Here is a 25,932-nt window from a genome sequence, read left to right as displayed (position 1 = left end):
CAATTAATTTACAAATAATTTACAAACAACAGAAAATACTACCGAGGTTTTGCTTATTAATGCAAAGTTATGAAAGTGCATGGAATATTCTTGTCTAAAAACACTTGGAAGGCAGTTAGAAATGAGCTTTAAATACACAGCAAAAGGGTTGAATATGAATAATCCGAATAATCCAGCACCTACAAAAGTATTCACAGAAAAAATATATATAATACAGAAGGTGGCACGTGCTGCTGAAACAGAATAAATAAAACACCGCAGCTAAACAGCTGTGAGAAGAATAAATATCTTTGCCCGTACACAAAAGCGTTATTCTGCAACCTGTGCAACACCAGTGGGCCATGTTTGCTGCAATTCACTCACAAAGGAATGTGCTTAAAATGAACTTAAGGATGCAGAACATGAAACAAAGAGCAGCATTTTTGAGAAGTATGGTGTCATCGCCCTCCCTTGTCCAGGCACGGCTGTAGCGACAGCTCACAGCTTATGAAACACACTCGTCGAAAAGAACATCTGAAGGAGTCAAATGATTAAAAGGATAATGTCCTCGCTGTGGTTCTTGAGGGAGGTCCACTTGTCGTGTGCTGTAGCTTCATCTTCCTGCGTGTGGACGAAACTTTGGTTTTCTTTGGGAATGAAGGCTTCGTTTTTTTCCTATAAGCCTCCCTCTTTGGACTGTTGGGTGGCCCCAGGTGCTCTAAGACTCTTTTGTGAAATACCGCCCGGAACTGATTGGCCTGCAAGAAAAAGATAAGCGTTTCAAGGACTTGGTAAGCGCTCAGTCTTGCCGTATCTGCTGACCTTGGACTGTTGTTTTACCTTCTAGGATTTGCTGCGCGGACACCTGGTTGGCACATGCATTGGTGCACTACAAGCATGTTAGCATTTTGGTTTGAAATGTTCATAGAAAATTCACGTGTACTAATATGTGTTCACTTTTCTGCCTGTATCGTGTGTCACACCACATATGTTAAAGTCCTTATTTGATCTGTTTTGATGGCAACAACGTGCGACAGCGCTACAGGAGGCTGTCAAAGGCGAGGACGCATGTTTACACCCTTGCCATTCTCTAATACACAGGTGTCCAACTCAAGGCCCGGGGGCCAGATTTGGCCCACCATATCATTTTATGTGGCCCGCGAAAGCCTTGAAATAATGCATGTCAAAAGGACACTTATTTTAATATTATTTAAAAAAAATATTTCTATAGACATTGTAATTTAGTTATTAATACTGATTGTCTACTTTTTAAAGCAATATTTTTCATTATTTTACTTTTATAGTATTGTAAAACTGTATGCTGTAATTTAATTTTGTTTTTACTTAATATAAATTTTTAAAAGAGTACAAATTGTAATACATACAAAATATTTTTACAATAAAATAAAAGATGTAATATTTAAAACATATTTTTACAATAATTTAATAAACATTTACTGTTACATTTAAAATAAATAAAGTAATAAAGTACAAACAAAATTAACATTAACAAAAACAACTTAAAAATATATATTTTTTTAATCAAAAAGACCATCTTTCTTGCTAAATGTATTTGTTGTCAATATTGACAGAAAACCTTATATTTTTTGGTTGTCAAATCCAAATTGAAATGACAATTTTTCTTATTACTTATTAATGAAAAATGCATGTAATAATTAATGAATGAATTATAAAAAGTGGCCCTCTGAGGATAACCATCATTGCGATGTGGCCCACAGTGAAAACGAGTTTGACGCCCCTGCTCTAATGAAACAATATTAGGGGACTACTTTTGTTCTACTGCTTTTTTGGTCCATGTAGGTTTGGATTTTTTTTCCTCCCTTAAAGGGATAGTTTGGATTTTTTGACATGAAGTTGTGTAACATCCCCATCAACAGTGACTTACCCCCCTGTTTGCTCCCACCTGTCCAGTTCTGGTCGGATTCCCGTGACGAGCAACGTAGGTTGTTTAAGTAAAGAGTTTGGCTTCTTAAACAATATGTGTTCAAAAGAGTGTAATACATTTGCATCATAAAAATGCCTCCTCAAAAAAAAAATCAGACCTCACAAATTGCTCTGCGTTTTATTTGTGTCCCTTCGCGCCGTCGCCTCTCCATTCGTGGGTATGTGATGAAGACGCTCGTCCTCTTCCGCTGTGGAACGCAGCGATTTGTGAGGTCTGATTTTTTTGAGGAGGCATCTTTATGATACGTGTTACTCTCTTGAACGCATGTTGCTTTGAGAAGCCAGGCTATTTTCTGAAATGACCCAGCAACTAAGCGGAACTACGTTCCTCGTCACGGAAATCCGACCAGAACTGGACTCGCGGGAGCAAATGGGGGGGTAAGTCACTGTTGATGGGGATGTCATACGACTTCATGTCGAAAAATCCGAACTATCCCTTTAATGATAACAAGTCGGGCTGACTTGGTACTCTACTGTTTGTCCCACGGCAGTGATGCACATCCTTTGCCCAAATGGGGATGTGGGAATGGGGATTGCTCCTTCTTTTCACCACATCAGATTGTACGGCATATCTTAAACCGCTATACTGAAGCAAAGTAGCATGTTTACGTCCCCAAAAAGTGCATTCCTTACCACGTCTGTTTGTTTCGTGGTGTAGGGTCCTGTGCTTGTGCTTGGCCATGCTGTAGTCTGCTGCTGCTTCTTCGGCTTAGCACAGTATACCTCCAGATGATGCAGATCGCAGCCATTTGACCTGCAACATTTGTCCACGATCCCCTTCCCTCTGGGCCGAGAAGCATAACCAGACCGTGTACCTTTACCTGCCACGAGACACAAAGCCACCATGAGGACCTTTCAGAAATAACCACACTTCCAGAAGACCAACCATACGCTTGCATACAGCATGTCACGTGATGTTGTAAAATACAGGAGATCGGGAAGACCTGGGTTCCAATCTCCGTTGGGCATTACTGTGTGGGTTTTCTCCGGGTACTCCGGTTTCCTCCCACATTCCAAAAACATGCATGTTAGGCTAATTGGTGACTCTAAATTGTCCATAGGTATGAATGTGAGTGTGAATGGTTGTTTGCCTATATGTGCCCTGCGATTGGCTGGCGACCAGTCCAGGGTGTACCCCGCCTGTCGTAGTTTGAGGAAGCAGCCGTGACCGTAGAGCTACAAGTGGGAGCAAATACTGAGTACAAATGGAGAAAGAAAGGGGTCTTTTGATTGGTAAACTTAGCTTCGAAGCCCTGGCAGATGGCTCTCACAACAAACAATTCTCAAACAATTCGCTGTCCAATTGTCACGCACTACGTCGTCGTCGGCTTGGCAGAGAGAAGCGGGAAGGCACTGAAGCACTGCACCGCTCTTTTTTATTGTCATTTATACCGTGTTTTTTTTTTTTTTTTTAGATGCGAGCCGTCTCTGGGCTGATTTTTTGCTTGGAACCGTGAGCTAAAATTTGGGTACAAGCTGCTAGTTGACGGCAGGCATAGCCGAGGACAGCTAAGTGGGGGCTCCTGTGTGACCATGGCTGAGGAGCTAGCAGTGCGAGCATTAGCAGCGCACTAGCTAGTCATCAACACATCAGTAAAACAAACGTACCTTATAGCGATCTAATCCATCTTATTTAGTATGTATTGTGTCAAACTATGACAGGAACGACGTCAAATTAAAAGTGCAAAATGAATACAGACCCACCATCCACCAGTACGAGCCTGGACTTGGTTTTCAGAGAGGTTGTGTACCACAAATATGCACTTTTGCACTCAACAAGGTCATCAAATCTTACGTTCATGCATTCCCACATAGTATCAGCATTTGGGAGCAAATGTGAGACGGGAGCAAAAGGGTAAAAATACAGTATAGTAGTCTATCTGTGTGAATTTCTCTTGGAGATGAATAAAGTATCTACGTATCTATCTATCTATCTATCTATCTATCTATCTATCTATCTATCTATCCATCTATGAAAGTGTGGTGCGCTCAAGGACTGTCAAACAAAGTGGGACAAATTGCCGCTCGCACTAAACATTCAAAAACTGGGGGATTTCTAACTGTGTATTATTTTGGAATGAAATAATGGCCCATATTTCCAAAACTGATATCCCTTCATATAAAATTTGATGTCATTATCGTTGTAGTTCCGTATCGAATCCTTTTATTATTATGGATTATTATTATTATCTATTATGGATTTTAAAAAATTCATTTGCGGTTAAATGTGATTAATTATGAATTAACTATGGACAAAATGCGATTAATCACGGTTCAATATTTTAATCAATTGACAGCCTTAACATATTTCGATTTTTCAAATAAAACAACACCAAGTGGGGAGGTTCAAGAATATTTTTGTAAGGCTTCAGCCCCCCTACCCTGACCCCCAAAATCCACGTAATGACACCACTGTCAACAAGCCACGTGATCCAAATACGGCGCTATTAAAAACAACGTTCATTTTAGGATATCAGGCGACGTTAGCGTTTGCCGCCAGTGAACTCGCTCTGCTCCCTTGCAATTTCTCTCGCTCGCTCTTTTTTTGGACACAAAGCCGTTCTCAGATACGAGAGCAAGTGTTGCGACAATAACGCTATCACACAATGTGGCACGGCGTTCTTGTGGGCATGCACCCATTTCGACGGATTACCAACCACTTTGATACCAGACGGAGAGAGCGGCCTTGGTCTGAACGGGAGAAAGGTAATCAGGTGAAAGGGCCTTGGGGTGACTTTTGATACTAATAATGTCCAAATGAACGTGGGAAGCGATAAAGTATGTGCTACCTTCAACTCACGAAACATTATTATGGTAAAAGCTCTAAAATAATCATACAGTAATGCAATACAGCTATCTTTATATCTTTATCCAACTTGCTGAAAAGAGCACACATATAGTGGAATAGATAGTGGCATAAACAATCAAAGATGACCGTGGCCGTATCTTTGTTTACCACAAACGGAACGAAAAAAAGCCGTGTTTGCCAGCTCCATATTTACACCGCACTCCAGTATCCAAAAATGTATTACGTAACATCCAATCAACGAATCATCAGCTGAAAACTCAATTTAGATGTATTCATATGGCTCATAAAAAGTTTCGAAAAGCTGTCATAGCCATTGGTTGTGTTCTACGTCGCACCAGACTGGCATCCTTGGCATCCCATAAATGCTCGTGCAAATATTACGCGACGTCTCGAGCTCCAACCTTCCAGCAACTGTGAAACAACACGAAGCTTGAGGACAGACGTACCGAAGTAGATCCCGCGATCGCCACACACGAACAGGAGGTCATTGAGGAGGTCCGTGCCGCAGCGGAGCTTGGCTGCTTCCGAGTGGAGAGGCCAGTTGAGCAGACACGTGGTCGAGTAGAACACGCACAACACCTGAGGACCAGAGGACACGCAGCTTTACTCTGTGTTTGATGTGACACGACAAGCGGTGGCCGGAAAAAGTTGTTTTCAGACTACAGTTAAGTTTCATTCTTTAAAATCGGAGTGATTTGTTTTTGTTTTTTATTACACGCGCATCCGTAGAAGACAGTAAAAGTTCATATTGTAGTTCCCTCTGTATGTAGCCTTACTAGCTGGCGACCCACGTTTTCTCCATATTAAAAAAAAACAACAGCTGATCAAAATACTATTGAAGGCAAACGTTAGCACATCTGACACACGCGTGCAGCGGACCACGCATGCGCATGCTTGCTTTTCCATCACATGAAAGCAGTGTCATTGGGCATACAGCACGGGCATCTGTCGTCATCGATCAGCATGAAGTATGCTAGCTTCATGGTATAGCTCCAGATGATTTGCATGACATTTGCGTGAGTTTCAACGACACCGTGACGAACACATCTATAGTAGAATGTCAATAATAGACCAGTCAACAATTTATGATAAAACCCATGCAAAAAACCCCACATTTATACTTTTTAAAATATTAACTGATTTAGGGTTTGGGTTTAGAGTAAAAAAAAACCCCAAAACAATTTAATGTGAGTTTAATCTTAAATAGTTGGAAATGATTTCAGCAGTTTTTAACAACTAGACAGAGCTCTGAAAAATAGCTTTCTATATGGTGTGTATGCACTATGCACAGCATCACCGTCTGTAGAGGAGAATCCTGTTTAATCATGCAAAACAGCATCAAATGACTTCTCTTACCTTCAATGTCCACAATCTTCCGGAAAGGCATTGTGAGGCCTTCATCCTGACTGTGCGATGTGACTTTTGCACACCTTCAGTATTATAGTATCTGCGGGCGAAGGAGGGAGGAGGACCATATATCCCAGAGATGGCCTCCCTACGCTCGCTTGCGCGCTTCCACCCGCAAATCTTGAGCGATTTTCTTATCAGATGATTCACCATTCTGTTACAGCGACTGGACTTGTTCTGAAAATGTTCCTACTTTGTTTGTCACATGATATCCATCACGTGTGATAAGATGATGCGGTGAATAAAATAAAAAGTGTGCAGGCCCATGCTAAATTGCTTTTGTCGCAGCACGTTAATCGCAGGACTTTCTAAAGGAACAAAAAACGGAAATATTTCCTACTTGACGTCTTTGTTTGTGAATACCAGCGCGACGGCAGCCTTTCTCCACACGAGATACCTTGCACCCCTTGTAAACTAGCAAGTCCCGAGCGTTTTTGTGTTTTGTGCAGATGGAATGATATTCAGTTGAAACCAGTGACGCATGGTCAAGGGAGGAATCTTGACAAATGAACAAAACAAATGCAGGCGACCCTCGCCACTTCGTGCTTCGAATTTGTTGGCTTTCACTGTGTCACGGTTTTAAAAAAATATAAAATTTGAATCCGGCTTGTTAGTGGTCAAAACAGATGCATGCTTGCCCAAATTAAGCATTTTTAAGCATAAAAATGGCTGAACTAGAAAAGCACTTTGAGAGCACAGACCTCCGCCAAGCGCCTTAGTTCCCCCCATATTGTGATTTACACCATAAATATTAGTCCTACATTTATTTTATCTACATATTTCGATTGCTAATGTTAGCATGCTAACACCTAGCATAATATTGGTAAGTGTTTATATGTGTCTAGCTATGAAAATGGATAAAAAAAGTCTACAATGCTAATGTTAGCAATGCTAACATTAGCATGCTAACATATAACATAATAGTGCTCAGTGTTTATATATGTGTCTAGCTATGAAAATGGCTAAAAATGCTACTATGCTAATGTTAGCATGCTAACACCTAGCATGATAGTGCTAAGCCTTCATATCAGTGTCTACCTACGGAAATGGCAAAAAATGCTACTAAGCCCATGTTAACATGCTAGCAATGCTAAGTGTTTATATACTGTATGTGTCTAGCCATGAAAATAGCTAAAAACTTTAGTAAGGCTAACATGCTAACGTTAGCATGCTAACACCTAGCATGATAGTGCTAAGCCTTCATATCAGTGTCTACCTATGAACATGCCTAAAAATGCTACTAAGCAAATGTTAACATGCTAGCAATGCTAAGTGTTGATATACTGTATGTTTCTAGCCATGAAAATAGCTAAAAATGTTAGTAACGCTAACACGCTAACGTTAGCATGCTAACACCTAGCATGATAGCGCAATGTACCGGGGAAGGCTAAATGTCCTGAATGAGTTGTAACTTTCGAACGGTCTGGATCGGTTGTGAAATGTGGAAGTGCACTCGTTAGTAGTTAGGATGTCCCGAGAGCTTCAGGATCGGGATTGGCTGCCGATCGCCTTTATTTTGAAGAGTGGATAATATCGGCTTCCGCCAGGACATCGGGCCGATCCAGTTGTCGTATAATGTTGGAAGTGATGGATATTTCGGCTCGTTTTAGAGAGCTGGTTTTTTAGGATCGGCTCACTAAAAATAGTTAGCTCTTTCAGCTCCCAAGTGGCTCCTCAGATTTGGTTGTTGTCTTAAATTGATTTATCACCAAATTCTGTGTATTGTGTAAAATGACTTACCGATGTAAAGAAAACATGATATCAAATGTTCATTATTTGAATGGATTTATTTAAACCTCAATGAACAGCTACAAAAGTATATAATACAAGTATAATGTTATGTTATAAAAACAAAGAGCCATCTCAATAGACAAATCACGTCAAAAATGGTCAACTCTCTTCATGCGAATTCCTCACAAACAAATCGGCTTTCAGAGCAACACAGGGTGTTTAACCCCGCCCCTCCCCCCTGCTCAGTGTGGACACAGCGCCGCCGCCACAAATCTTGACATTCGCCTTTAACAGAAAAAAACGACGAGGAAATAACTCATCGGCTCCCAACCGGCTTGTGTCGTTCATTTCAAAGAACCGGCTCTTAAGAGCCCATTCGTTCGCGACCGACACATCACTATCGGTAAACTCTGGGCCACACCCCAACACGGTAGGTGCGGTAATGCGCCTCAAAGCTGGTTGCCGCCCGACTCTCGCCACCCGCGAGAAGAAAACGCTCAATCGTGACGGAATCTCATCACAAACACTACTAAACAAGTGGAAACCTTGGAAACCCCTTTGTTACGGAGCGTGAATGGAAGCTAGCGGGGTGAGCGTAGTTTAGCAGACCGTAGTGCAACTGTGTGTGTGTGTGTGTGTGTGTGTGTGTGTGTGTGACAAGATGAGCCAATAATGAATTGCATCAATAAATGTAAGGATTTTTGCATTTCCATTCATGGACATTTTATTCACTAACCCCAATAGCACACACTCTATGCTGGTAAAATAAGAGGAAAAGGTAAAAAAAAAAAAACGGAATTCAAAAAAATTAAAATGGAATTTGGGAAAAATATAAAACGGATTAAGAGAGTTTGTTAAAAAAATAAAACATATTCGAAATCACACCACAAAATTGAGCCATGATTAGTCCGATCCTAACGGGGTTTTTCACGCCCATTTTTTCCAGTCGTATCTTTTATTGGACGTACTTTTATTGGATCTTTTATTGGATTAGGGACCTGGCTCGCAGAGGTTAGTTACAAAAGCCAAACAATATTGTTGGTCATGCTGTGTGATAAAAAAGTAAATTCAGCAATACTTTGGCTGCATTATTTTCATTGCCGCATGTTAGGTTAACTGGAAATCCTAAATTGTGAATGTGAGCGTCTTGTATATATCACACCTCTCGCCTGAAGTCAAGCTGGAAAAGGCTTTAGCTCACCCAGGACACTAATGAGGTATTGAAAACGGACGGAAAGATTCAAATTTGAAGAATAAATTCACAATCTGGAGAGTTCTCTGTCTTCTTTACTGTCAAGGTAAAACTCAAGACCGCAAAATGTATCCTCATCCTTACAAACTTTTAGAATTGTATGTCCAATCGTGAATACGAGTTTCCCCGCACTGCGTGCCTAACAGACCCAAGCACTTCATTAGTGTTTTCATCTGGACGCTCCTGTGACTGAGGTACCTCCGCCACCATGTGGATTATTTAAGTACTCCATCTCTTTAAAAGAGCTCAACTAAAAGCTACAGCTCTAACCACTGCACCAATGTCACTCCTTTTTCGTTCCTGACCTTTAACCCATAGACGGTCATCAACCAAAAGGCCTCAGTAAACCACCTTGACTGTCTAGCAGCTACTCAGATTTTGAGGCACGTAGCTCAGGTTGATCAGGAAATGGAATACCTTAAACACGAGCCCACGCCTTGGGACGAAGAGTTCCATGACACGCAGGACTGCTCAAGACCGGTCCACGAGGATCTCCCCTATGACGTCCCTCTAGCCATCATGCCTCTATAGCTGACACCCCCCAAATAACTTGTTCTTCTTTTATTACAAATTATATATAGTGTACATATATTGCAAGTAATCATAACATTCATTCCTATGTCCATTTACAACACTTCAATCAAGCTTGGGCTAAGTCTACAACAAGCAATCAGTGTTACACAGCAATTGCAGGACAAATGCAAACGTCACACCCAAGATTCTTAATGCTCAAACCACAAGGAGGCGACGAGTCAACATACCTCCCTCAGTCACCATGCTACCAAAACCCAAAACAGTGTGTGAAACTGAACCGCACAGACTATGCTAGGATCAAAATAAACACTGACACAGCGCATACATGCAAAACTCCTATTTTATACTCGGGTATAATCCGCAAAGCATGCTGGGAAAGTGCATGTATTGCGTGTTCCACACGTTTTGTGTTTTATAGCGCCAAAGGAGATCTTGGGTTTGATCATTTTTTGTCTTCGTGATGGGGGAATTTTCGGGCACGTGCACGTCCCGAATATTCCCCCCCGGTGCACGAACACCTGCCCTTTTGCCCTGCGTGAGGGCAAAAATGACTCTGTCATTGATTCCCCCACGTTTTGATATCTGACAGGGCTTCTGAGTTCTTGTCAGAATTCTACCCCGGCCTGCATGTTCTATAAATGTGGTATATTGTGTAAATATACGGGGTGTGATCATAAGAGTCACAAACACGGGGGGGATCCACCATGTATGTTATTTGCTGCTAAGCCCCCCTCGTCCTCTAAACCTAGTGGCCTCTGATATTCCCATTGACATTGCAGTGTCAGATGATGGCCGGATACGCAAACTGACACCGCCGGGTGCCTCACATCACGCCGCTTCACCGCTAAGTATGCACGCCTTTTTTGCCCACCAACTGTTGTAGAATAAAATATTCCATTGCAATGCTGGATGACGCAACATTGAATCAGCCAAGAGAAACGTCATTTCTTACACTTTAACTTTTCATTTCGTGGTATGGAGGCTGTTGAGAGCGGCCTCGGTCTGTTTTAATTTGGCTTTTATCTGTGCGATCTTTTCCCGTTGCTCGAGCTCATTAAAGTCAAAGTCATCTCTCAGTGTCGAGCAAAAGTCCGAATCCACAGTCAGACTCATGGTCCACTGCTGGTTGTCATTTGGATCGGCATTCCAGTCTTCTTGCACTTCATCACCAGCTGGAGGGAACAAATCCGTTTCTTTATCATCAGTCGGAGGTGACAAATCCGCTTCTTTGTCAATAAATTGTTCTGCTTTGTCGCCACACGGGTCCTCGCATGTGATGTGCTGCTCCACCGGCTCACTGTCATTCACCTTTTTTTTTTTTGGAAAAAAAGAAAATGACACATTTAACTTAATTGGAAGTAAATTATACTTATTAATATCCTCACTGGAGTCTGTCTTTTTTAAATGTTCAATTAACACCAACGACCACACCTTACCAAAGAGTACGTGTTTCATGGATGATGAGGTTCATCTCCTTTTTAGGCTGACTTCACACTGCACTAACTTGTAAACTGCACCAATTCTCACCAAGATAACACCTTTACTTCATATGAAACCTCATTTGCATTTTTGGTAAACAAATGACTAATCAACAGTAATCATACTTCCCAGGAAACACAGAGGGATAGAACGAATACTGCATGCCCCAAAAGAGATCGTTCGGGTTATTATTATCCAATTGTCCTCATTCTTACCTTCTCCTGTCTCTCAGCTGGTGATGCTGAACGAGCGACGGGCTGCTGGGCTCTGCGTGTCAACTGTTGGCTCGGTTTGACGTTTCTCATCGCCAGGTAAAGTTGCTCGTTGTAAATGATGATAAAATCCTCACAGCTGTCAAGCGCCACTTCTGGAGACAAGAGGGCGGTGTGAGGGGGGCGGGTCGCAACCCTCCCTGACGCATTGTCCCTCAACACGTTATAAGCCTCGACGCTAGAAGAGACAAAGGCTATTTTCATGGGGCTCTGAGCGAGCTGAAACTCAGCCGTCAGAAGTGAGGATGCATTTCGTTGTGTTGATCCATGGCCTTTGCTTCGCAAGACCACTGGACAAATCCAGATGCCTCGTGGGGAATCTGCAATCACGTCTGTGCCATTGGGGTCCGTGGTGGGGAGGCCAATTGCTCGGACCAGTGAGGATGGTAAAGTCCAAATTGCTATGCTCTTCACTTGAGCCTCCTCTGGGATGAACACCTCTAATCCATCGAGGACATTCATCTTTCCTGAAGACACAGAGTTCATCGGCGTGTTGGCTTACAATGTTTTGCAACAGTGGAGGTCATACAATTTTGCAAGTCAACAACAATATTCAGAGAAAACTAGTCATAGATTTAGAGCTCAACCCCCATCATGCATGATGTCACACAATACTTCATCAGAGCTCAGGTCAGCAAGGGTCAAAGGATTCGGTCTGTGTGCACTTTGATTATCATCTGTTTAAGATCGCCATTTATCCTGAAAGATTACTTCTACGGGAGGTCCTCGGTCTATGACGTTCCGTGGTTCCGCACACCCATAAATTACTTACAAACTTAATTTCGACTTAAGAAGTTTGGTTTGTAAATACAAGACTTGCTCGAAAACCTCCGTAATTTCCGGTGTATAAGTCGTTACTATTTGTTATTTACTATATACTTTGCTGGGATGAAATGCATTATGGGAAAACATTAAAATATATGTTTTTTAACTTGTATTGGTACTTGTATACTCCTTAGCTACAGTTTGAGTGTTCAGTTACTGTGTGACGATTTTAGCATTCTCTCTAAGATGACACCGTGAGTCCGACTGTTATATTGAGTAATGGCCTCCTGCAATTTCCAATGGGTTGACAAGCTTCTCGTGAGTTTTCTCATAGCTCATAATTGGCTGATGTCAAATAAAGAGCTGCCTGGTCCTGGTGTGCGCCACAACATGACGTTTTATGATGTGGCCATGTGATGCGGCTTATAGTCCGGTGCGGCTTATACAGTATATGTATAAATCTCTTTTTCTCTCTAAATTTAGTTAAACACTGGTGTGTCTTCTACATCGGAAATTACGGTAGTTATGTGCACACAGTGGAAGAATACATAGTCCCATGCACCTACACGGAGGGTTGATAACCTACCACCCTCCAGTATGACTCCTGGCACTTGACTCCCTTGATGGCAGCGCACTAAAGAAAAGGAAAGCCACCACCACGAAAGTAAAACAAGACGTCGAAAAAATGCTCAGAAAGGAGACGACACCAATCAACATGGGTCGCATGACCTGCCCAAGCCACTCGATCACCGCAACCGTCATCAAGAAGAAATATCACATCCTTGAACATGTGAAATGATCTGCTGCTATGAAATTGACAGCGCTAACTTCATGAGTTCTATCTGTGTGTCAGTGACTTTGGTGCTAATTTAAGTATAAGCTCAGATTTACACTACAAGTCTATTTACAACACATAGTAGGAATGGAACTCGTTCTCCATGTACTGTACTTGATTTGAAACTACTCTGAATTTGACTGGTGTCCTGGTGTGGTTCGTGTTCAACCTTAGCGTTCCACTGTCAACTACTATTCAAAACTATTCACGTTCACCAAAATATATACAAAAATATGTACTTTCTATTTTACTTCTGTTAGCCGTAGCAGTCTTGCTGTTTCAAGTGACAATAAATAATAATGAATTATTAATAATGGAAATGAATAATAAATAATAATAATAAATTCAATGAATAAAGACAATTATTTAGCCAATAATAACAGACTGCAGCTCTGTAATGTAGCACCTGAAGCTGTAACGTTTCAGTCGGGGACATCACTCATACATCGTGGGTACATTCAATCCTGGTCAACATTAAATGACTAAATGGCAGTCATTTAAGGTCATTCCAAATTCTCAAACATACATAAAGTGATCAAATAGCAGACATTTTTTTTGTCTAAAATGCATAAGAATTATGCATAAAGATGTCAGCCAATTTTCAAGATGATAAAGCCCAAATGCTCTGTTGCCCCTTGAGCTGTGACGTCATACCAGTAAGACATCGCCTGTAAACATCATGATAGTTTTAAACACATTTTTGGAAGTGTTTTGAAGAGAATGCCAAAACTTTGTGTCACGGGAGGGTGCAGTAACGGCACGGATCACGGTGTTCGTTTTTTTTAATTGGCCGAAAGCTGAAAAAGTTGCCACGAGCTGGACAAAAAAAAAAAAAAAGGCGGCATCGAATTGGTCGTAGTCATGCTTGGTGCACTCGAACACTTAGTGTCATAGGGAAAATAGGGTATAGCTCTTCTGGAAGGAAACTCTCTTGCTTCAGGCAAGCTTCTATTTATAATGTGGCAGCAAAACAGAGCAGTTGAGCACAAACAGATTAGCGTGTCTAGCCCTTTTCCCGTATGTGGCGCACTGATCTGTATTATATATCTGGATACACCATTGGTCAATGACTTGTGAAGCCACGCGGCCGCCATATTACCACTCACAAGAAACACTTCTCGGACAATGACTTATGTCAGAACTTGTGAGTTGTTAAGTCTGTTGTTGTTGTTGTTTGTTACCCACTCACACTAAATGCAAGGTCAGGTGTACTTCAGCTTAGCCATAAGGACTCGCGTAAGATAATTTTGAAAAATTCTGTCGATATCATACCATACCTGAGTCATAACGGCTTTACATAGGGGGCCGTTGGGGATACGTAAACAAACAACCGCGACTAGACTACTAAATAATTTGCTGTTGCTTGCAAATATTAAAAAAATAAGTTTTTTTTTTGTTTACCCAAATTTAAAATGAACCCCCATATGGAGACAATGTTTATATATTATTACATATTATATTACATATTATTCCTGTGGTTTTTGTTCAAATATATTTCTATATCAGAAAAGAGGTTACTTCTATTTCATAACACAAACAAAAAAAATCTGCAAAATGTTAAATGATCTTAAACCTTGTCCAGAGTCACTCTCTTTTATGATTCATATTTTGTACAGACGAGAGCATAGTGAATTGTATGAAAGTCAGAAAAAAAAGAGTAAAGGATCATGTCCATGGATTTTAGTGGAAAAAAGTGATGGGATATGCAGTTAAAATTAAAATCTCTTTCTAGAGGAGTAAAACTATGCATTGCTATAGGGGAGTGCTGAGCCAGGGTGCACAGTAGAATTTTGTCCCAAAGGCAATGAGAATTGGAAGGGGAAAAGTACATTTAATATAGCCAGAAGATAGAGAATAACGTATCAAATCGTTTTTAAGGGACGAATGTTGCGTTACTTGAAGGAATGGGAGAATCTCCCCGCTTTTTAATTTAAAATATAGATGCCTCTTCATCTGCTTTGTACACTATGTACGCTGTGCCAATGTAGTCTGCTACGTACGAGATGTGAGTGGTAAAATGGCCTCTCTGTGGCTTCAGCAGCTTGCACGGGCGCGTGCGACGTATGATCTATCCAGATTATTTTCGTACAGATCAGTGCCACATGCCCAAAGGTCGTATAAATCCCCCATTTCATAGCTGTCTCAGGCAATGCCTGTAACAAAGTTACTTGTTTTTTTCTCGTAAATTTACAACTTTATTCTCGTAATATTACGATTTTTTCTCATATATTTACGACTTTACTCTCATAATATTATGAGTTATTTCTCGTAAGTAATTTGACTTTTTCTTGAAAACTTTTGGAAATTTTTTTTCCTCAATGTGGCCCTAATACTCCGTCATAATATCGAGCTTGAACAGACAACTGTCACAAGGCAACGCCTAACTGTGACGTCACAGCTCTACACCAACTTTCAAATGAAATTGCTCAAGTTCCCCGGAAACCGAAGCTTTCTGAAGCAGTGAATCAATATGAAGCAATGTGTCGAAATGGTTCAGTGTTATGAAGCATTTGGCACGAATCAGTGTGGTGAGTCACGACACTGCTTCACCGCTGCTTTCTGTACCACTGAAGCAAATGTGTTGAAATGGTTCAGTGCTTCGAGGCATTTGACACAAATCAGTGTGGTGACATCTGCTGGACAAAAATATATTGAACTTTCATATAACCAAAGGACAAAGTGTCATCTGAACAACTAAACCTGTGGGTGGTATGGTGGTTACATAACTTACTTAATGTACACGCAGTATTAGGTTCGACTCCTGGCCTGAAATTTAATTTTTATTCTTCCCCCAGATGAATAATAAAAAAAAAAAAACGATAACCAAAAAAAAGCTGTTGTGTTACTTTTGAGGGATATTTCCCCTTTTTATAAGCATTGTGAGTTTGACTGAACCAAATTGACTGGCTCGACCCCTCCCTACCTGAGTGACACGTAGACGGTCACGGCCGACACGCGTGTGACGTCACAACGCTTCGCTTCCGCGGCCAGGTGATTTTCCACTGAATGAAGCGAGACATCGGTACAACGTATCGGGATACTTGTTGCCGCGAGCGCTCGACACTTGTCTGGCGTCTGCTTCGAGCGTGACGTCACTAGCTGTTCCACCGGATCCAGCGAGACATCGGGACGACTGATTGTGATACTTCTGCCGCGAACGCTCGACACTTGTCTCGAGCGTCTGCTTCCCCACATGTATGTAAACAGTGTTTACATACATGTGGGGAGGCACTCTACCTGTCGACATTGTGTGATCTTTAGAACGAACATTTCTAATTCAAACCACCCGCTGGCTCTTTCAACGTGACGCAGCATTTCTACAGTAACTTTCGTTACCGTTGTAAACAAAGTAACAGAATGTGGCGTCTGAGTAAGTTCGGCGCCCTTTATTGCACATGGCAATGAATTAAAGCCGTCGAAACACGAATTTAACCTCTGGCAAACGTTATGCTCGCCAACACCATCCACGAAACAAAGAAGACGTGTGTTTCTTACTATGTGGATGTCGGCAGGCGTCTTCTTCATCCTCTTCCGGAGACCAGAGCATGGCTGGTGTTTGGAGTCAAGCGTCAAGCGATTATTGACACATGTTGTGCGCTGCTGTGCGTCTTCAAACGTTCACTTCTTACATGGAACTAAACTTTCGTTTATTTCCCCCCTGCTGACGACCAAACCACAGCTCAACAAATCCCTAATAAAGTGACTGCTTCCTATGAACGTCGTCAAAGATCTTACAAAAGTAAACGGAAGTGGAGATTGGCGAGGTATGGAGACGACAAAACGACATGTTTTGTTAAAATGCTTGGCTAGTTAGTCGTTTCCGATAATAACCTACAACCAAGTATACCACAGTCACAAAATACATTTCGAAGCCAAGTCATTAGTTTGCCACTTGCTTCGGTTGTTTAAAGCTGAATGAACCAATCTCTTCTTTAAGAACATCTCTGTCTTACAAAGCGCCCTTATTTTTCCAGATCTGCAACACAAAGACCGTCGAATAATGTTGACAATTACCTGTTTTTATTGTATAAAATAAACAATGTTATAAAAGTGATACATGCTATAAAATGATAATGACTAAACATATATGTCATATCTCTTAAATACACAATTTAACGAAATTGTTAGTGTCGACTCAAGTGCTAACATTAGAAGAGGCCTGGCTGGTCCACTCACAAGTTGCCATGACAATGACAGGGACATTACTCACTATTATAAGGCAGTGTATATGACTTTCACATTTTTAGTCTAATGTACACAATGACAGTGTTATTAGAACAGGGGTGGGCAAACCTTTTGCATCGCAGGCCACATTGGGTTAAAAAATTAGCAGGGAGGCTTCTCCATATAAGTGGTCAGCAAACAGAACTACATACTTGGTTACGGTGCAACCAAACGAAAACAAAACACATCCACGGTAAGTTAATGCATCACACAAATCAACTACTGATAAACAACTAAGCACTAAACGTAACACGTAACTCAAAACTGTTATTTCCAAATGCCCGCAAGGCATGCTGGGTAGTCCAGTGGCAACAATATGAACTATGAGCAATTAAACATTGGCTATCAATATGTTAAAGCCTTCTTGTTTACTTCTCTGCCACGATAAAACGTTGGGAGAAAGAGTATCACAAGCTACCCAGCATACCTTGTGGCGGGAATATATGGGTGTTTTGTTTGTGGCATGGGTATTGTGCATATTTATTTATTTGTATGCCCACACTGTGCAGCAGATTACTTTTATTTTTATTACTTTGTGCGTGTTGATGTGTCGCTTGGATCGCTTTTTTTGCACAAGCTACAGATTGCATCTGACTATTTTGGCGACTCAAGCATGCCACAGTAGCACTGCAAGTCATGATGCCGGCTTCAGTTTCCATGTTAACAGTTTACAAAAAAAGAATTTGGAAATGCCCGGTGGACCGGATTGATGCTTGGCGAGCCTGATGTGGCCTGCGGGCCGCAGTTTGCCCACCCATGTATTAGAACAAGAAAACAGACAGCCAAAATAGATACAAATTATACATTTACCTTTATAAATACACCTTTACGAATACCTGCACAATTAGTTAAACGTTGGTCTTTGAATGCCTCAGGTTTTCTACAATCCAGTTTTCGACAAAAAAAATGTCTCCAAAATTGGTTCCGTGCAATATTGCTTGTAACTGTAATTGTTGTATTTTACCCATCTTGTAGTATTAATAAGATGTGGATGAACGACTCCCAGCATTGCTTCTTCATTCAGTCCTACTGGATCACAAACCCAACAGCAACCTTTGTTGACACAATAGTACGGTATCCTGTAAGGCACATTCATTTGGCAAACATAAATGAGAATGTTACACAAACACGTCCGTTTGCCACAACAAGTTCCATCTTGGTGAAGAATGAAGACATCAAAGAAGCTAACGTTGCGGAAGGGTTTATGGGTGTTAGCGTCCAAGATGTTGAGCAGCTGTTGGTGTGGATCCCCTCCTCTGAAAGCAATGTTGAATGTTCATTTGATCAATTTATTCATTATTTATAATTATTTTTGCATTGTTTTCTGCATGTTAAATTCTAATTATTCTCAAGAAAATTTATTTTTTGGTAATATTTTGGGTGCCAGGAACTGACTAAATGGCTTTACGTTATTTCTTACAGGAAAAATTGCTTGGGTATTCATACGTTTCAGTTATTGTGGACCTTTTGCAACAAAAGGTACCACTGAATATAAAAAATATGGTATAGTCCAGACATGTATTAATGTACTGTTCAGTAGCAAAAGGGAATATCCCACAAATGTGATGTGGGTTTAGGGCAGAAATACTGACAACAGCTAACGTTAAACCTAAACGTTTATTTTTGTGATTGTACAGTAATTGTCTCACACGAGGAGTGTTTGTGCAAAGTTGAGGTCAGTGTCGGACTTATGTAGAGTATATTTCCAAGAAAACAATAAATAATGCAGCGCTGGTGCACTTGGAATTCCAAATGATCCGTTGGTGGATTATGCTCCCGTTTCCACTTTTTCGTTTCATTTTCCTGTTTATGCGAGTCCATGGGTCTTACATTCTTTTGTTTGATTTGAATTTTTGCTGACGTCCACCCCTTTTACTCGTGTGGTCCTTTGACCATGTCCTCCTCTCTTGCTCCTCTACCCTCAGGCTGGACTTTGCCGTCCGACCCGGACTACCTGGGACACAACATGGACACATTGTGCGCTTCCTGGCCCTTCCCATTCTACTTGTATTTGTATGAATACTATTGAGGGTCTGGATTTCGGAGTCCGGAGAGTCAGGAGTGTTATTTTCATCTATGCTGAAGAGATCATCATGGTCATCTATTGGCTCCACGTAGCCAACCACTGGGTCTGTGTCTCGATCATGCGTGTGAGGACTTAAAGTAACAATAACTCCTGGCAAATTATCGTCATCTGAAAGTTTCGCTTTTTTAACGCTGGTGCTTTCAGAGCCCTTTGCATTGTATCGGTGCTGCGAGTGAAGTTTCTTCTCTTTCAGCGGGTTTCTGGTTTCCTTAATATCCCGTGATGACCTCTTCTGTACAGGCTCTTTGGGTCCACCCTCAGAGGATGCTGCATCAATCCTCTGCAGGCAAATTTTCACATCAGCTATAATCCCAAAGATTTTCCTGAATTGGTGGTCAGTCATTTGGTTTGTGGGAGATGATCTGCAAACTGTCAGCGCAGTTGTAGACATCTGCAAGAAAAAAAAACAGGAGTCAAATTAAGAACAACTTAGGTATTCTGCCACCAATCCCTTCAGTAATGGATCCATATTTTATGTTATTTGACCAATTTTACTAAGACACAAGAAGTACTTTAAAGTCTGCAAGTGAGCTTTAGCTAAGCTTTAGTTGTGGCATCACAAAAAAATACTCTTCCTTTGATATCAGGCTCGAGTAACTGTTCCAGTGAAACAGTACGTAACCTCTGTGCAGTTCTGCACTAATGCTGTGACTGCTAGTAATCACTTGGAGAAATTAGCACTCATTGCGGGAAATGCATCTACAGTGGAACCTTGATTAGTGTCATTAATTCGTTCCAGACGTCTGACTCTAACTGAAACAGACACTAACCAAATACATTTTTCTCATAAGAAATACGAAACACATTTAGTAATAGTTTTACAATTATAGTTTTACATGCTGAAAAGAATTAGGGCCACATTGAAAAAAACTAATATGAGATTTCAAGAATAAAGCAGTAAATGTACGAGAAATAAAGTTGTACATTTACAAGAATAATTTGCAAGAAAAGCGTTGTAATTTTACGAGAAAAAGTTGTAATATTATGAGAATAAAGTCGTAAATTTACAAGAAATAAAGTCGTAAATTTACAAGAATAATTTTGGAGAAAAAAAGTTGTATATTTATGAGAAAAAAAGTCAGAATTTATGGGAATAAAGTCATAAATTTACAAGAAGAGTCGTACATTTAGAAGAATAAAGTCATACATTTACGAGAAATAAAGTTGTAAATTTACGTGATAAAGTTCTACATTTACAAGAATAAAGTTGTACATTTACATGAAATAAACCTGTAAATTTACGAGAAAAAAATTCATAATACAGTACATACATAATACATACGAGAATACAGTTGTAAATTTTTTAGAAAGTCGTAAATTTACAAGAATATTTACGAGAAAAAAAGGCGTAATATTACGGGAATAAAGTCATAAATTTACAAAAAAAAAAAGGTCGGAAATCTAAAGAATAAAGTTGTACATGTACGAGAAATGGTTCTAAATTTACAAGAGAAAAAAGTCGTAAATTTACGAGAAAAAAAAAGCCATATTATGAGATAGTCGTAAATTTACGAGAATAGTCATAAATACACAAAAATAAAATCGTACATTTAAGAGAAATAAAATTGTACATTTCTGAGAATAATTTACGAGAAAAAAGTCGTAACATTACAACAATAAGGTCATAAATTTACAAGAAAAAAAAAGTCATATTACGAGAATAAAGTTGTAAATTTGTGAGAATAAAGTCGTAACATTACGTGTCATCGTATCATATGTGTCAGAGGGAAAATCGAGCATAGCGCTTCAGTCAGGAAGGAACCTTTCCTCTGCTTCAGGCAAGCGTTTATAACGTGGTAGCAAAACAGAGCAGTTGAGCACAAACAGATTAGCATGACTAGCCTTATATTGCACAATATATTGCCATCTGCTAGTTGAATTTCTACTGCATTACACTCTTCTGCAGTGATGTCCCGACCCATATTTTTTGGCTTCTGATCCGATACGATTTTTTAAAATAGTCTTGCCGATCCAATACCGATCATTTTTTTTGTTCATTTGTTTTAATAATAATAATAATCTTTTGTTACAAACATGAATTTGTAGAATTGAATGTGGTTCTGAAAATACCTCTCATTATTTATCACACATCATGACCAACAATATTGTTTGGCTTTTGTAGCAAACCCTTGTGAGTCAGGTCCCTAATCCAATAAAAGATAAAATAAAAAAAAATGGGCATGCAAAATACGTTTAGGGTCGGACTAATCATTTGATATGGTTATAGATCAACTTGTGGTGTGACTTAGAATAAGATTTTTTTTTAACAAACTCTCTATTTTAGCAGGATGGAGTGTTTGCTATTTGGGTTAGTGAATAAAATGCAAAAATCCTCACATAAATTGATGCCATACATCATTGGCTCATTTTGTCCAGTAATTGACAAATGGATGTAGCTTCAACAAACTGTAATGCCCGTGCTTGTGATTATGGAAGATGTAATCACAGATGTAAGATATTTTAATGACACCCTTATTTTGTTTACACAATTCCAACAATGACAAATGTGCCAAAGAGTGCTGTTATTTTGAACGCCGGAATGTGTTTTGTGTGTGTGATACGTGCCAGGTGCAAGAATAAACGTGGATCTGGTCTTTTTTCACTCAGAAGCTGCACGTCGTCAGTGGGAAATGGAAAATGGTCCTTACATTAAAGCAGTAACACACAACACAGTGAAAATATTAGGGATGTCCCGATCCAATCTCCAGGATCCCTACTCTTCTGTACTCTGCGTGCATGCTTCCACCCACTGAGATAAAGAGACTGTATGACTGACAAAAGGGCTCACTCCGTTCATGCCGTAGTTCTATGGAACAAACAAATGCCAAGGTGCTGAAACCAATGCACAGATTGAACTCTCTTCCTGCCTGTTTGGAGGAGGGAGACGAGGAAAACAGACATGGATACAAATGGCAATGTATTGAGGCAGGCAAAATTATCAAGTTTATTTTAATTGATTGCGTCATTACTTCGTTTATTTATCACCCTCTCAGGCCTAGTGCCCATGAGACATTTTTTTTTTTTCTGAACGAGAAATTTTGTCACGTTTTAATCTTAAAAGATCTCGTCAATCCTCCAAATGAGAGCGCACATCAGCAGGGAGGTAGTGACAATAGAAAGAAGAAATTAGGAGGAATAAAGTGACCCAAACCCACTTGGAACACATTAGTAGTTTCCTCACCTTTATTTGATGTGCGGCTTCTCCTTCGTTGTGGTCTGAAAGACTGGAATCTGACAAACTCTTCATTTCTAAAGAAAGCTGCAAGTTGTCAGACTGTTGTTCAGTGCTATGTTGACCGTTTATGACCGAGTCCTTCTTGTTGTCTGTTACTGCTTCAACCCTTGTTGTGTTTGGGCTTTCACGTGTTAGCTGATCATGGCCAGTGTCACAACGACTGAGGGTTGTCTTGTTATGTTCAGTCACACTTTCCAGGTTCCTTGTGGTTTCATTCTCAAGTGTCTCCGCTACCAGGCATTGTGTCGGGGTGGATTCCGATTTTGGTGGAATATAGGATACAAATATTACGTTATCTTCATCCAAAGAAGCGGCCAATCGTGTTATTTGACACAAATCCTCTTCATTATCGTCATTGCAAAGGTCGATCACGTCATGTGGCTCCTCTGAAACGACTACCGGGACTTGTTTGCGGTGGCAAACTTTTGCTGCTGCGGTGGGCGAAACGGTTTCCTTGCTCCCCGCCGGAAGTGAAAAGCTGCACTTTTTGGCAGCAAAAAACACCCTGCCATCACACATCACCAACTCATTTCGATGATCACTCTCACTTCTGGTCAAGAGTGATGGAGAAACAGCTTTCACTCTTTCCACTACTCCGACGTTTTTGTCGCCCTCTCCCGCTGCTTGGACAGGCTCGGGGCTAACGGAACATGAATGTGAACGGTCAAAAGACGACTCGCTGGAGTTAACCTCTTCAATCACCCACTTCATCGGGCTGTTGGACCTATGTGAAACATTTGGAGTTAATTTCAAATCTGCTTTGGATACTCCCAATGACCGTGGTGCTGAGCAAACGTACTCAGCTTTGGAATGATTTGAACGAGAACTGCTTTCACAAACAGCTGTCTTCGAAGATCCATTGGTCCCACTGGTTGGACTTGATAAGATGTTGGCTGACGGTGTAAAGATCTGCCGGGTCACACCAGAGGCAAGTTCAAAAGCCGGAGCTGCTCGCACCTGGATTCTGGGGAGCACCTGCTGTACGACAATCCTTCGTGAATTTGATGGCATACCAAGCGCCAGTCCTTGATTTGCTGTACCAAGTCCATCCGGTATGGCATTCACAAGGGGGACCTGCCTGCTGACTGGTTGTTGGGTGGGTAAAGAAGCCAAGGCTGCCTTTCTTCCACTGGGAACAGGTGCAGCTCCACCTGTTAGTGGTATAAACTTGCACGTTGGATGATGCGTTTGGGGTTTCATTATTTGACTCCGGACAAATTTCCCATTTACCAATTGAACAGGAATCAGCGTCATGATCTTCTTTCCATCAGCTCCCTCCCCAGGTATGGCCTGGTAGAAGACACCTGTCCCACTGAAAAACAATAGCCAGAGAAATATGATAATTAATAAGACATGACCATAGAGGGTCATTCAATTCAAATTCTGTACATTTTATTTTACTATGTAATGTGAAGCACACCAAAGCAAGGTTAGTTTAGATTGTAAAGGGTTTATTAATCACGTGTTATAGTAGTAACCTAAATCAGAACAATTTGTATGCCAGAGTGCTTGCTTTGCAAGATACTGGGCATTTTACTAGATTATTAGCATCATGGCTGCTCTGCAACATCACCTTGATTTCTATGTTATCTTTTCAGTCTGTTGGAGTCGATAAAGGGTCCTGCCATCACGCGCTTGCTGTTCTCTTCCTACTTTGCATCTCTTAACTGCCCTGCAAAGCACTTTGTGTTCATTGCCTTGAAAGAATACAAAATGAATACATTCCCCCTTTAATGAATTACACTGTTGAATATCACTGAACGACGTTGTTTACACTTGATAAGAGGGATTTCATATTCTGCCCTCCTCGTGCAGCTAAATATTAGAAATGTAAATGCAAATCCACAGCATAAGAAACACCTCAGTATGCATAGATACAATAGCTGGCGATTGTACCTTTGAGCTGTACGATCTTCTAGACGTCTGGCGTACATGACTCCCTTAAATAAGTTCGTACTACTCCACCAGTGGAGGCTCAACACCAACTTGAAAGAGGCATCCTAATCCCTGGAACAAGCAAACGAGGGCAGGCTAGCAAGCCAGTAAACACAACGTCCGCGTTTCTTCATCCATCAGACCCGCACAGCCTCCCTATAACTGTAGATTATATTAACCACTATGTAAAATTACGGCCATCGTTCTTTTTCTTTTGATGTGGCTGCGCTTTTATTTCCCAGTACTTCCGGAAGCGATCGTTTCGTCCTTCTTCTTTGATTTGACGCAGCTACAATAACCTTATGGTATCAATACCGCCCCCCTCTGGATACTAGTGTCAACTGTCACGTGATCTACGGTACCTCGTCTAAAAAACAACAACAGCGTTGCACTCAAAATTGGGAATTTACAATTACATTTATTTAAACTTTAGTTTGCTTTGCAAATAGGTCGAATTTATAATGAAGGCTGAATAATTTCAAGTGCAACTGCAAACTTTTTCCACCGAGGGCCACACAATGAAAAATCAAAGGATGTGGGAGTCAAGTTAAGCTTTTAAGTTTTGCAGTTAGGCTAAACATTTTATATATATTTAAAGACAAGTTTTTGTGTTATTATTAGTTCTTAGTATAGTAACTTTTTCTCTTTACATTGTGCCTTTTTTCTCCCATTTTTGCCAGTTTTTTGTTAATTATTTTTTGCATTGCTTATTGTTAATAATGTTATGCTACATTTATTTCTACAATGTGTCACGAACCAATACAAAATTAAATGCGGGCTGCATCTTGACCTTCACTATCGGGAACTTTGATGTGGAGGTTTAAGTACGCGAAGGAGCGCCATCCTTCTGAAGAATTTGCCCTCTCGTGATTTGGAAGGTAATGGGCAGCATGTACTGTATTTTTTGATACTTCAGGCTGTTGATGTTACCATCCACTCTGCAGATCTCTTGCTGACCCCCACACTGGATGTAACCCCAAGCCATGATATTCCTCCACCAAACGACCATTTTCTGGGTGAATCTTGGGTTCCTGCGGGTTCCCGAAGGTCTTTTGCAGTATTTGTGGTGAGTGGGATGCGCTTTAATGAATGATTCATCAGAAAAATCAACCTTCCGCCACTTTTCCACCATCCATCCTTTCTGCAAGCTGTGGGCCTTGGCAAATGCAACACCATTGTTTAGTTCTCTCTAAATTCTTATTGGCCATTACCGGTACCTTCCAAATTACAAGAGGGGGCAAATTCTTCAGCAGGATGGCGCCCCTTCTCACACTTCAGCCTCCACATCAAAGTTCCCGTTAGTGAAGGTCAAGATGTTCCAGGATTGGCCGGCTTATTTTGGTATGCGACAAGACTTTTGTCCAAGCACAATTGGACCTTTTTGTCCCAATTAAATGATAAAACTCAATGAATAATACAAGACC

The 25,932-nt window shown here is 40.7% G+C and overlaps 3 protein-coding genes and 1 long non-coding RNA gene across 10 annotated transcripts; 1 reads left to right on the top strand and 3 right to left on the bottom strand.

Annotated features, from left to right (window-relative positions):
- On the bottom strand, positions 1 to 6,304 carry igf3 (insulin-like growth factor 3). The gene is made up of 4 exons (XM_054773761.1): positions 6,110 to 6,304; positions 5,200 to 5,332; positions 2,578 to 2,765; positions 1 to 737 (listed from the first exon to the last, which is right to left on the bottom strand). Exons 1-4 carry the CDS (start codon positions 6,152 to 6,154, stop codon positions 531 to 533), a joined length of 573 nt encoding a protein of 190 aa, XP_054629736.1. The 5' UTR covers positions 6,155 to 6,304; the 3' UTR covers positions 1 to 530.
- On the top strand, positions 4,360 to 22,001 carry LOC129179919 (uncharacterized). Its single transcript, XR_008570071.1, has 3 exons — positions 4,360 to 4,650; positions 11,389 to 11,467; positions 19,178 to 22,001. It is a non-coding gene; the product is annotated as an uncharacterized LOC129179919 (long non-coding RNA).
- LOC129179904 (uncharacterized) lies at positions 7,235 to 16,770 on the bottom strand. Of its 2 annotated transcripts, XM_054773747.1 has the most exons (4): positions 16,524 to 16,770; positions 11,372 to 11,895; positions 10,901 to 10,985; positions 7,235 to 10,867 (listed from the first exon to the last, which is right to left on the bottom strand). In XM_054773747.1, exons 1-4 carry the CDS (start codon positions 16,573 to 16,575, stop codon positions 10,641 to 10,643), a joined length of 888 nt encoding a protein of 295 aa, XP_054629722.1. In that variant the 5' UTR covers positions 16,576 to 16,770; the 3' UTR covers positions 7,235 to 10,640. The 2 variants fall into 2 exon arrangements, with proteins under 2 accessions (XP_054629722.1, XP_054629713.1); XM_054773738.1 differs by having other exon boundaries at positions 7,237 to 10,985; positions 16,524 to 16,769.
- On the bottom strand, positions 17,535 to 25,787 carry lrif1 (ligand dependent nuclear receptor interacting factor 1). 6 transcript variants are annotated; one of them, XM_054773728.1, is made up of 4 exons: positions 24,470 to 24,526; positions 23,804 to 23,885; positions 22,520 to 23,724; positions 17,535 to 19,729 (listed from the first exon to the last, which is right to left on the bottom strand). In XM_054773728.1, the coding sequence occupies exons 3-4, from the start codon at positions 23,582 to 23,584 to the stop codon at positions 19,079 to 19,081; spliced, it is 1,716 nt and encodes a 571-aa protein (XP_054629703.1). In that variant the 5' UTR covers positions 23,585 to 23,724; positions 23,804 to 23,885; positions 24,470 to 24,526; the 3' UTR covers positions 17,535 to 19,078. The 6 variants fall into 6 exon arrangements, with proteins under 6 accessions (XP_054629703.1, XP_054629688.1, XP_054629678.1 ...); XM_054773713.1 differs by adding an exon at positions 24,147 to 24,270 and having other exon boundaries at positions 22,520 to 23,885; positions 24,470 to 24,495; XM_054773703.1 differs by having other exon boundaries at positions 22,520 to 23,297; positions 23,373 to 25,787.
- Positions 25,788 to 25,932: the final 145 nt, after the last annotated feature.

Source organism: Dunckerocampus dactyliophorus, chromosome 1, assembly GCF_027744805.1.
Source record: "Dunckerocampus dactyliophorus isolate RoL2022-P2 chromosome 1, RoL_Ddac_1.1, whole genome shotgun sequence".
NCBI classification, from domain to species: domain Eukaryota; kingdom Metazoa; phylum Chordata; class Actinopteri; order Syngnathiformes; family Syngnathidae; genus Dunckerocampus; species Dunckerocampus dactyliophorus.
The sequence above is the reverse complement of the archived record's forward strand: the minus strand, read 5'-3'. Positions and strand labels throughout refer to the sequence as shown.

What these genes read in the sequence shown, in the direction of transcription:
- igf3 (XM_054773761.1), bottom strand. Translation starts at nt 6,154, where the DNA reads ATGAAGGCCTCACAATGCCTTTCCGGAAGATTGTGGACATTGAAG. An exon ending in CGATCGCGGGATCTACTTCG is followed by an intron (nt 2,766 to 5,199) that starts GTACGTCTGTCC and finishes GTCTCGTGGCAG; the next exon opens with GTAAAGGTACACGGTCTGGT. An exon ending in CCACGAAACAAACAGACGTG is followed by an intron (nt 738 to 2,577) that starts GTAAGGAATGCA and finishes TTTTTCTTGCAG; the next exon opens with GCCAATCAGTTCCGGGCGGT.
- LOC129179904 (XM_054773738.1), bottom strand. Translation starts at nt 16,575, where the DNA reads ATGCTCTGGTCTCCGGAAGAGGATGAAGAAGACGCCTGCCGACATCCA. An exon ending in CGCCTGCCGACATCCACATA is followed by an intron (nt 11,896 to 16,523) that starts GTAAGAAACACA and finishes CTGTGTCTTCAG; the next exon opens with GAAAGATGAATGTCCTCGAT. An exon ending in CAGCTGAGAGACAGGAGAAG is followed by an intron (nt 10,986 to 11,371) that starts GTAAGAATGAGG and finishes AAAAAAAAAAAG; the next exon opens with GTGAATGACAGTGAGCCGGT.
- lrif1 (XM_054773686.1), bottom strand. Translation starts at nt 23,944, where the DNA reads ATGACCCTCTATGGTCATGTCTTATTAATTATCATATTTCTCTGGCTA. An exon ending in AAGCCGCACATCAAATAAAG is followed by an intron (nt 19,730 to 22,519) that starts GTGAGGAAACTA and finishes TTTTTCTTGCAG; the next exon opens with ATGTCTACAACTGCGCTGAC.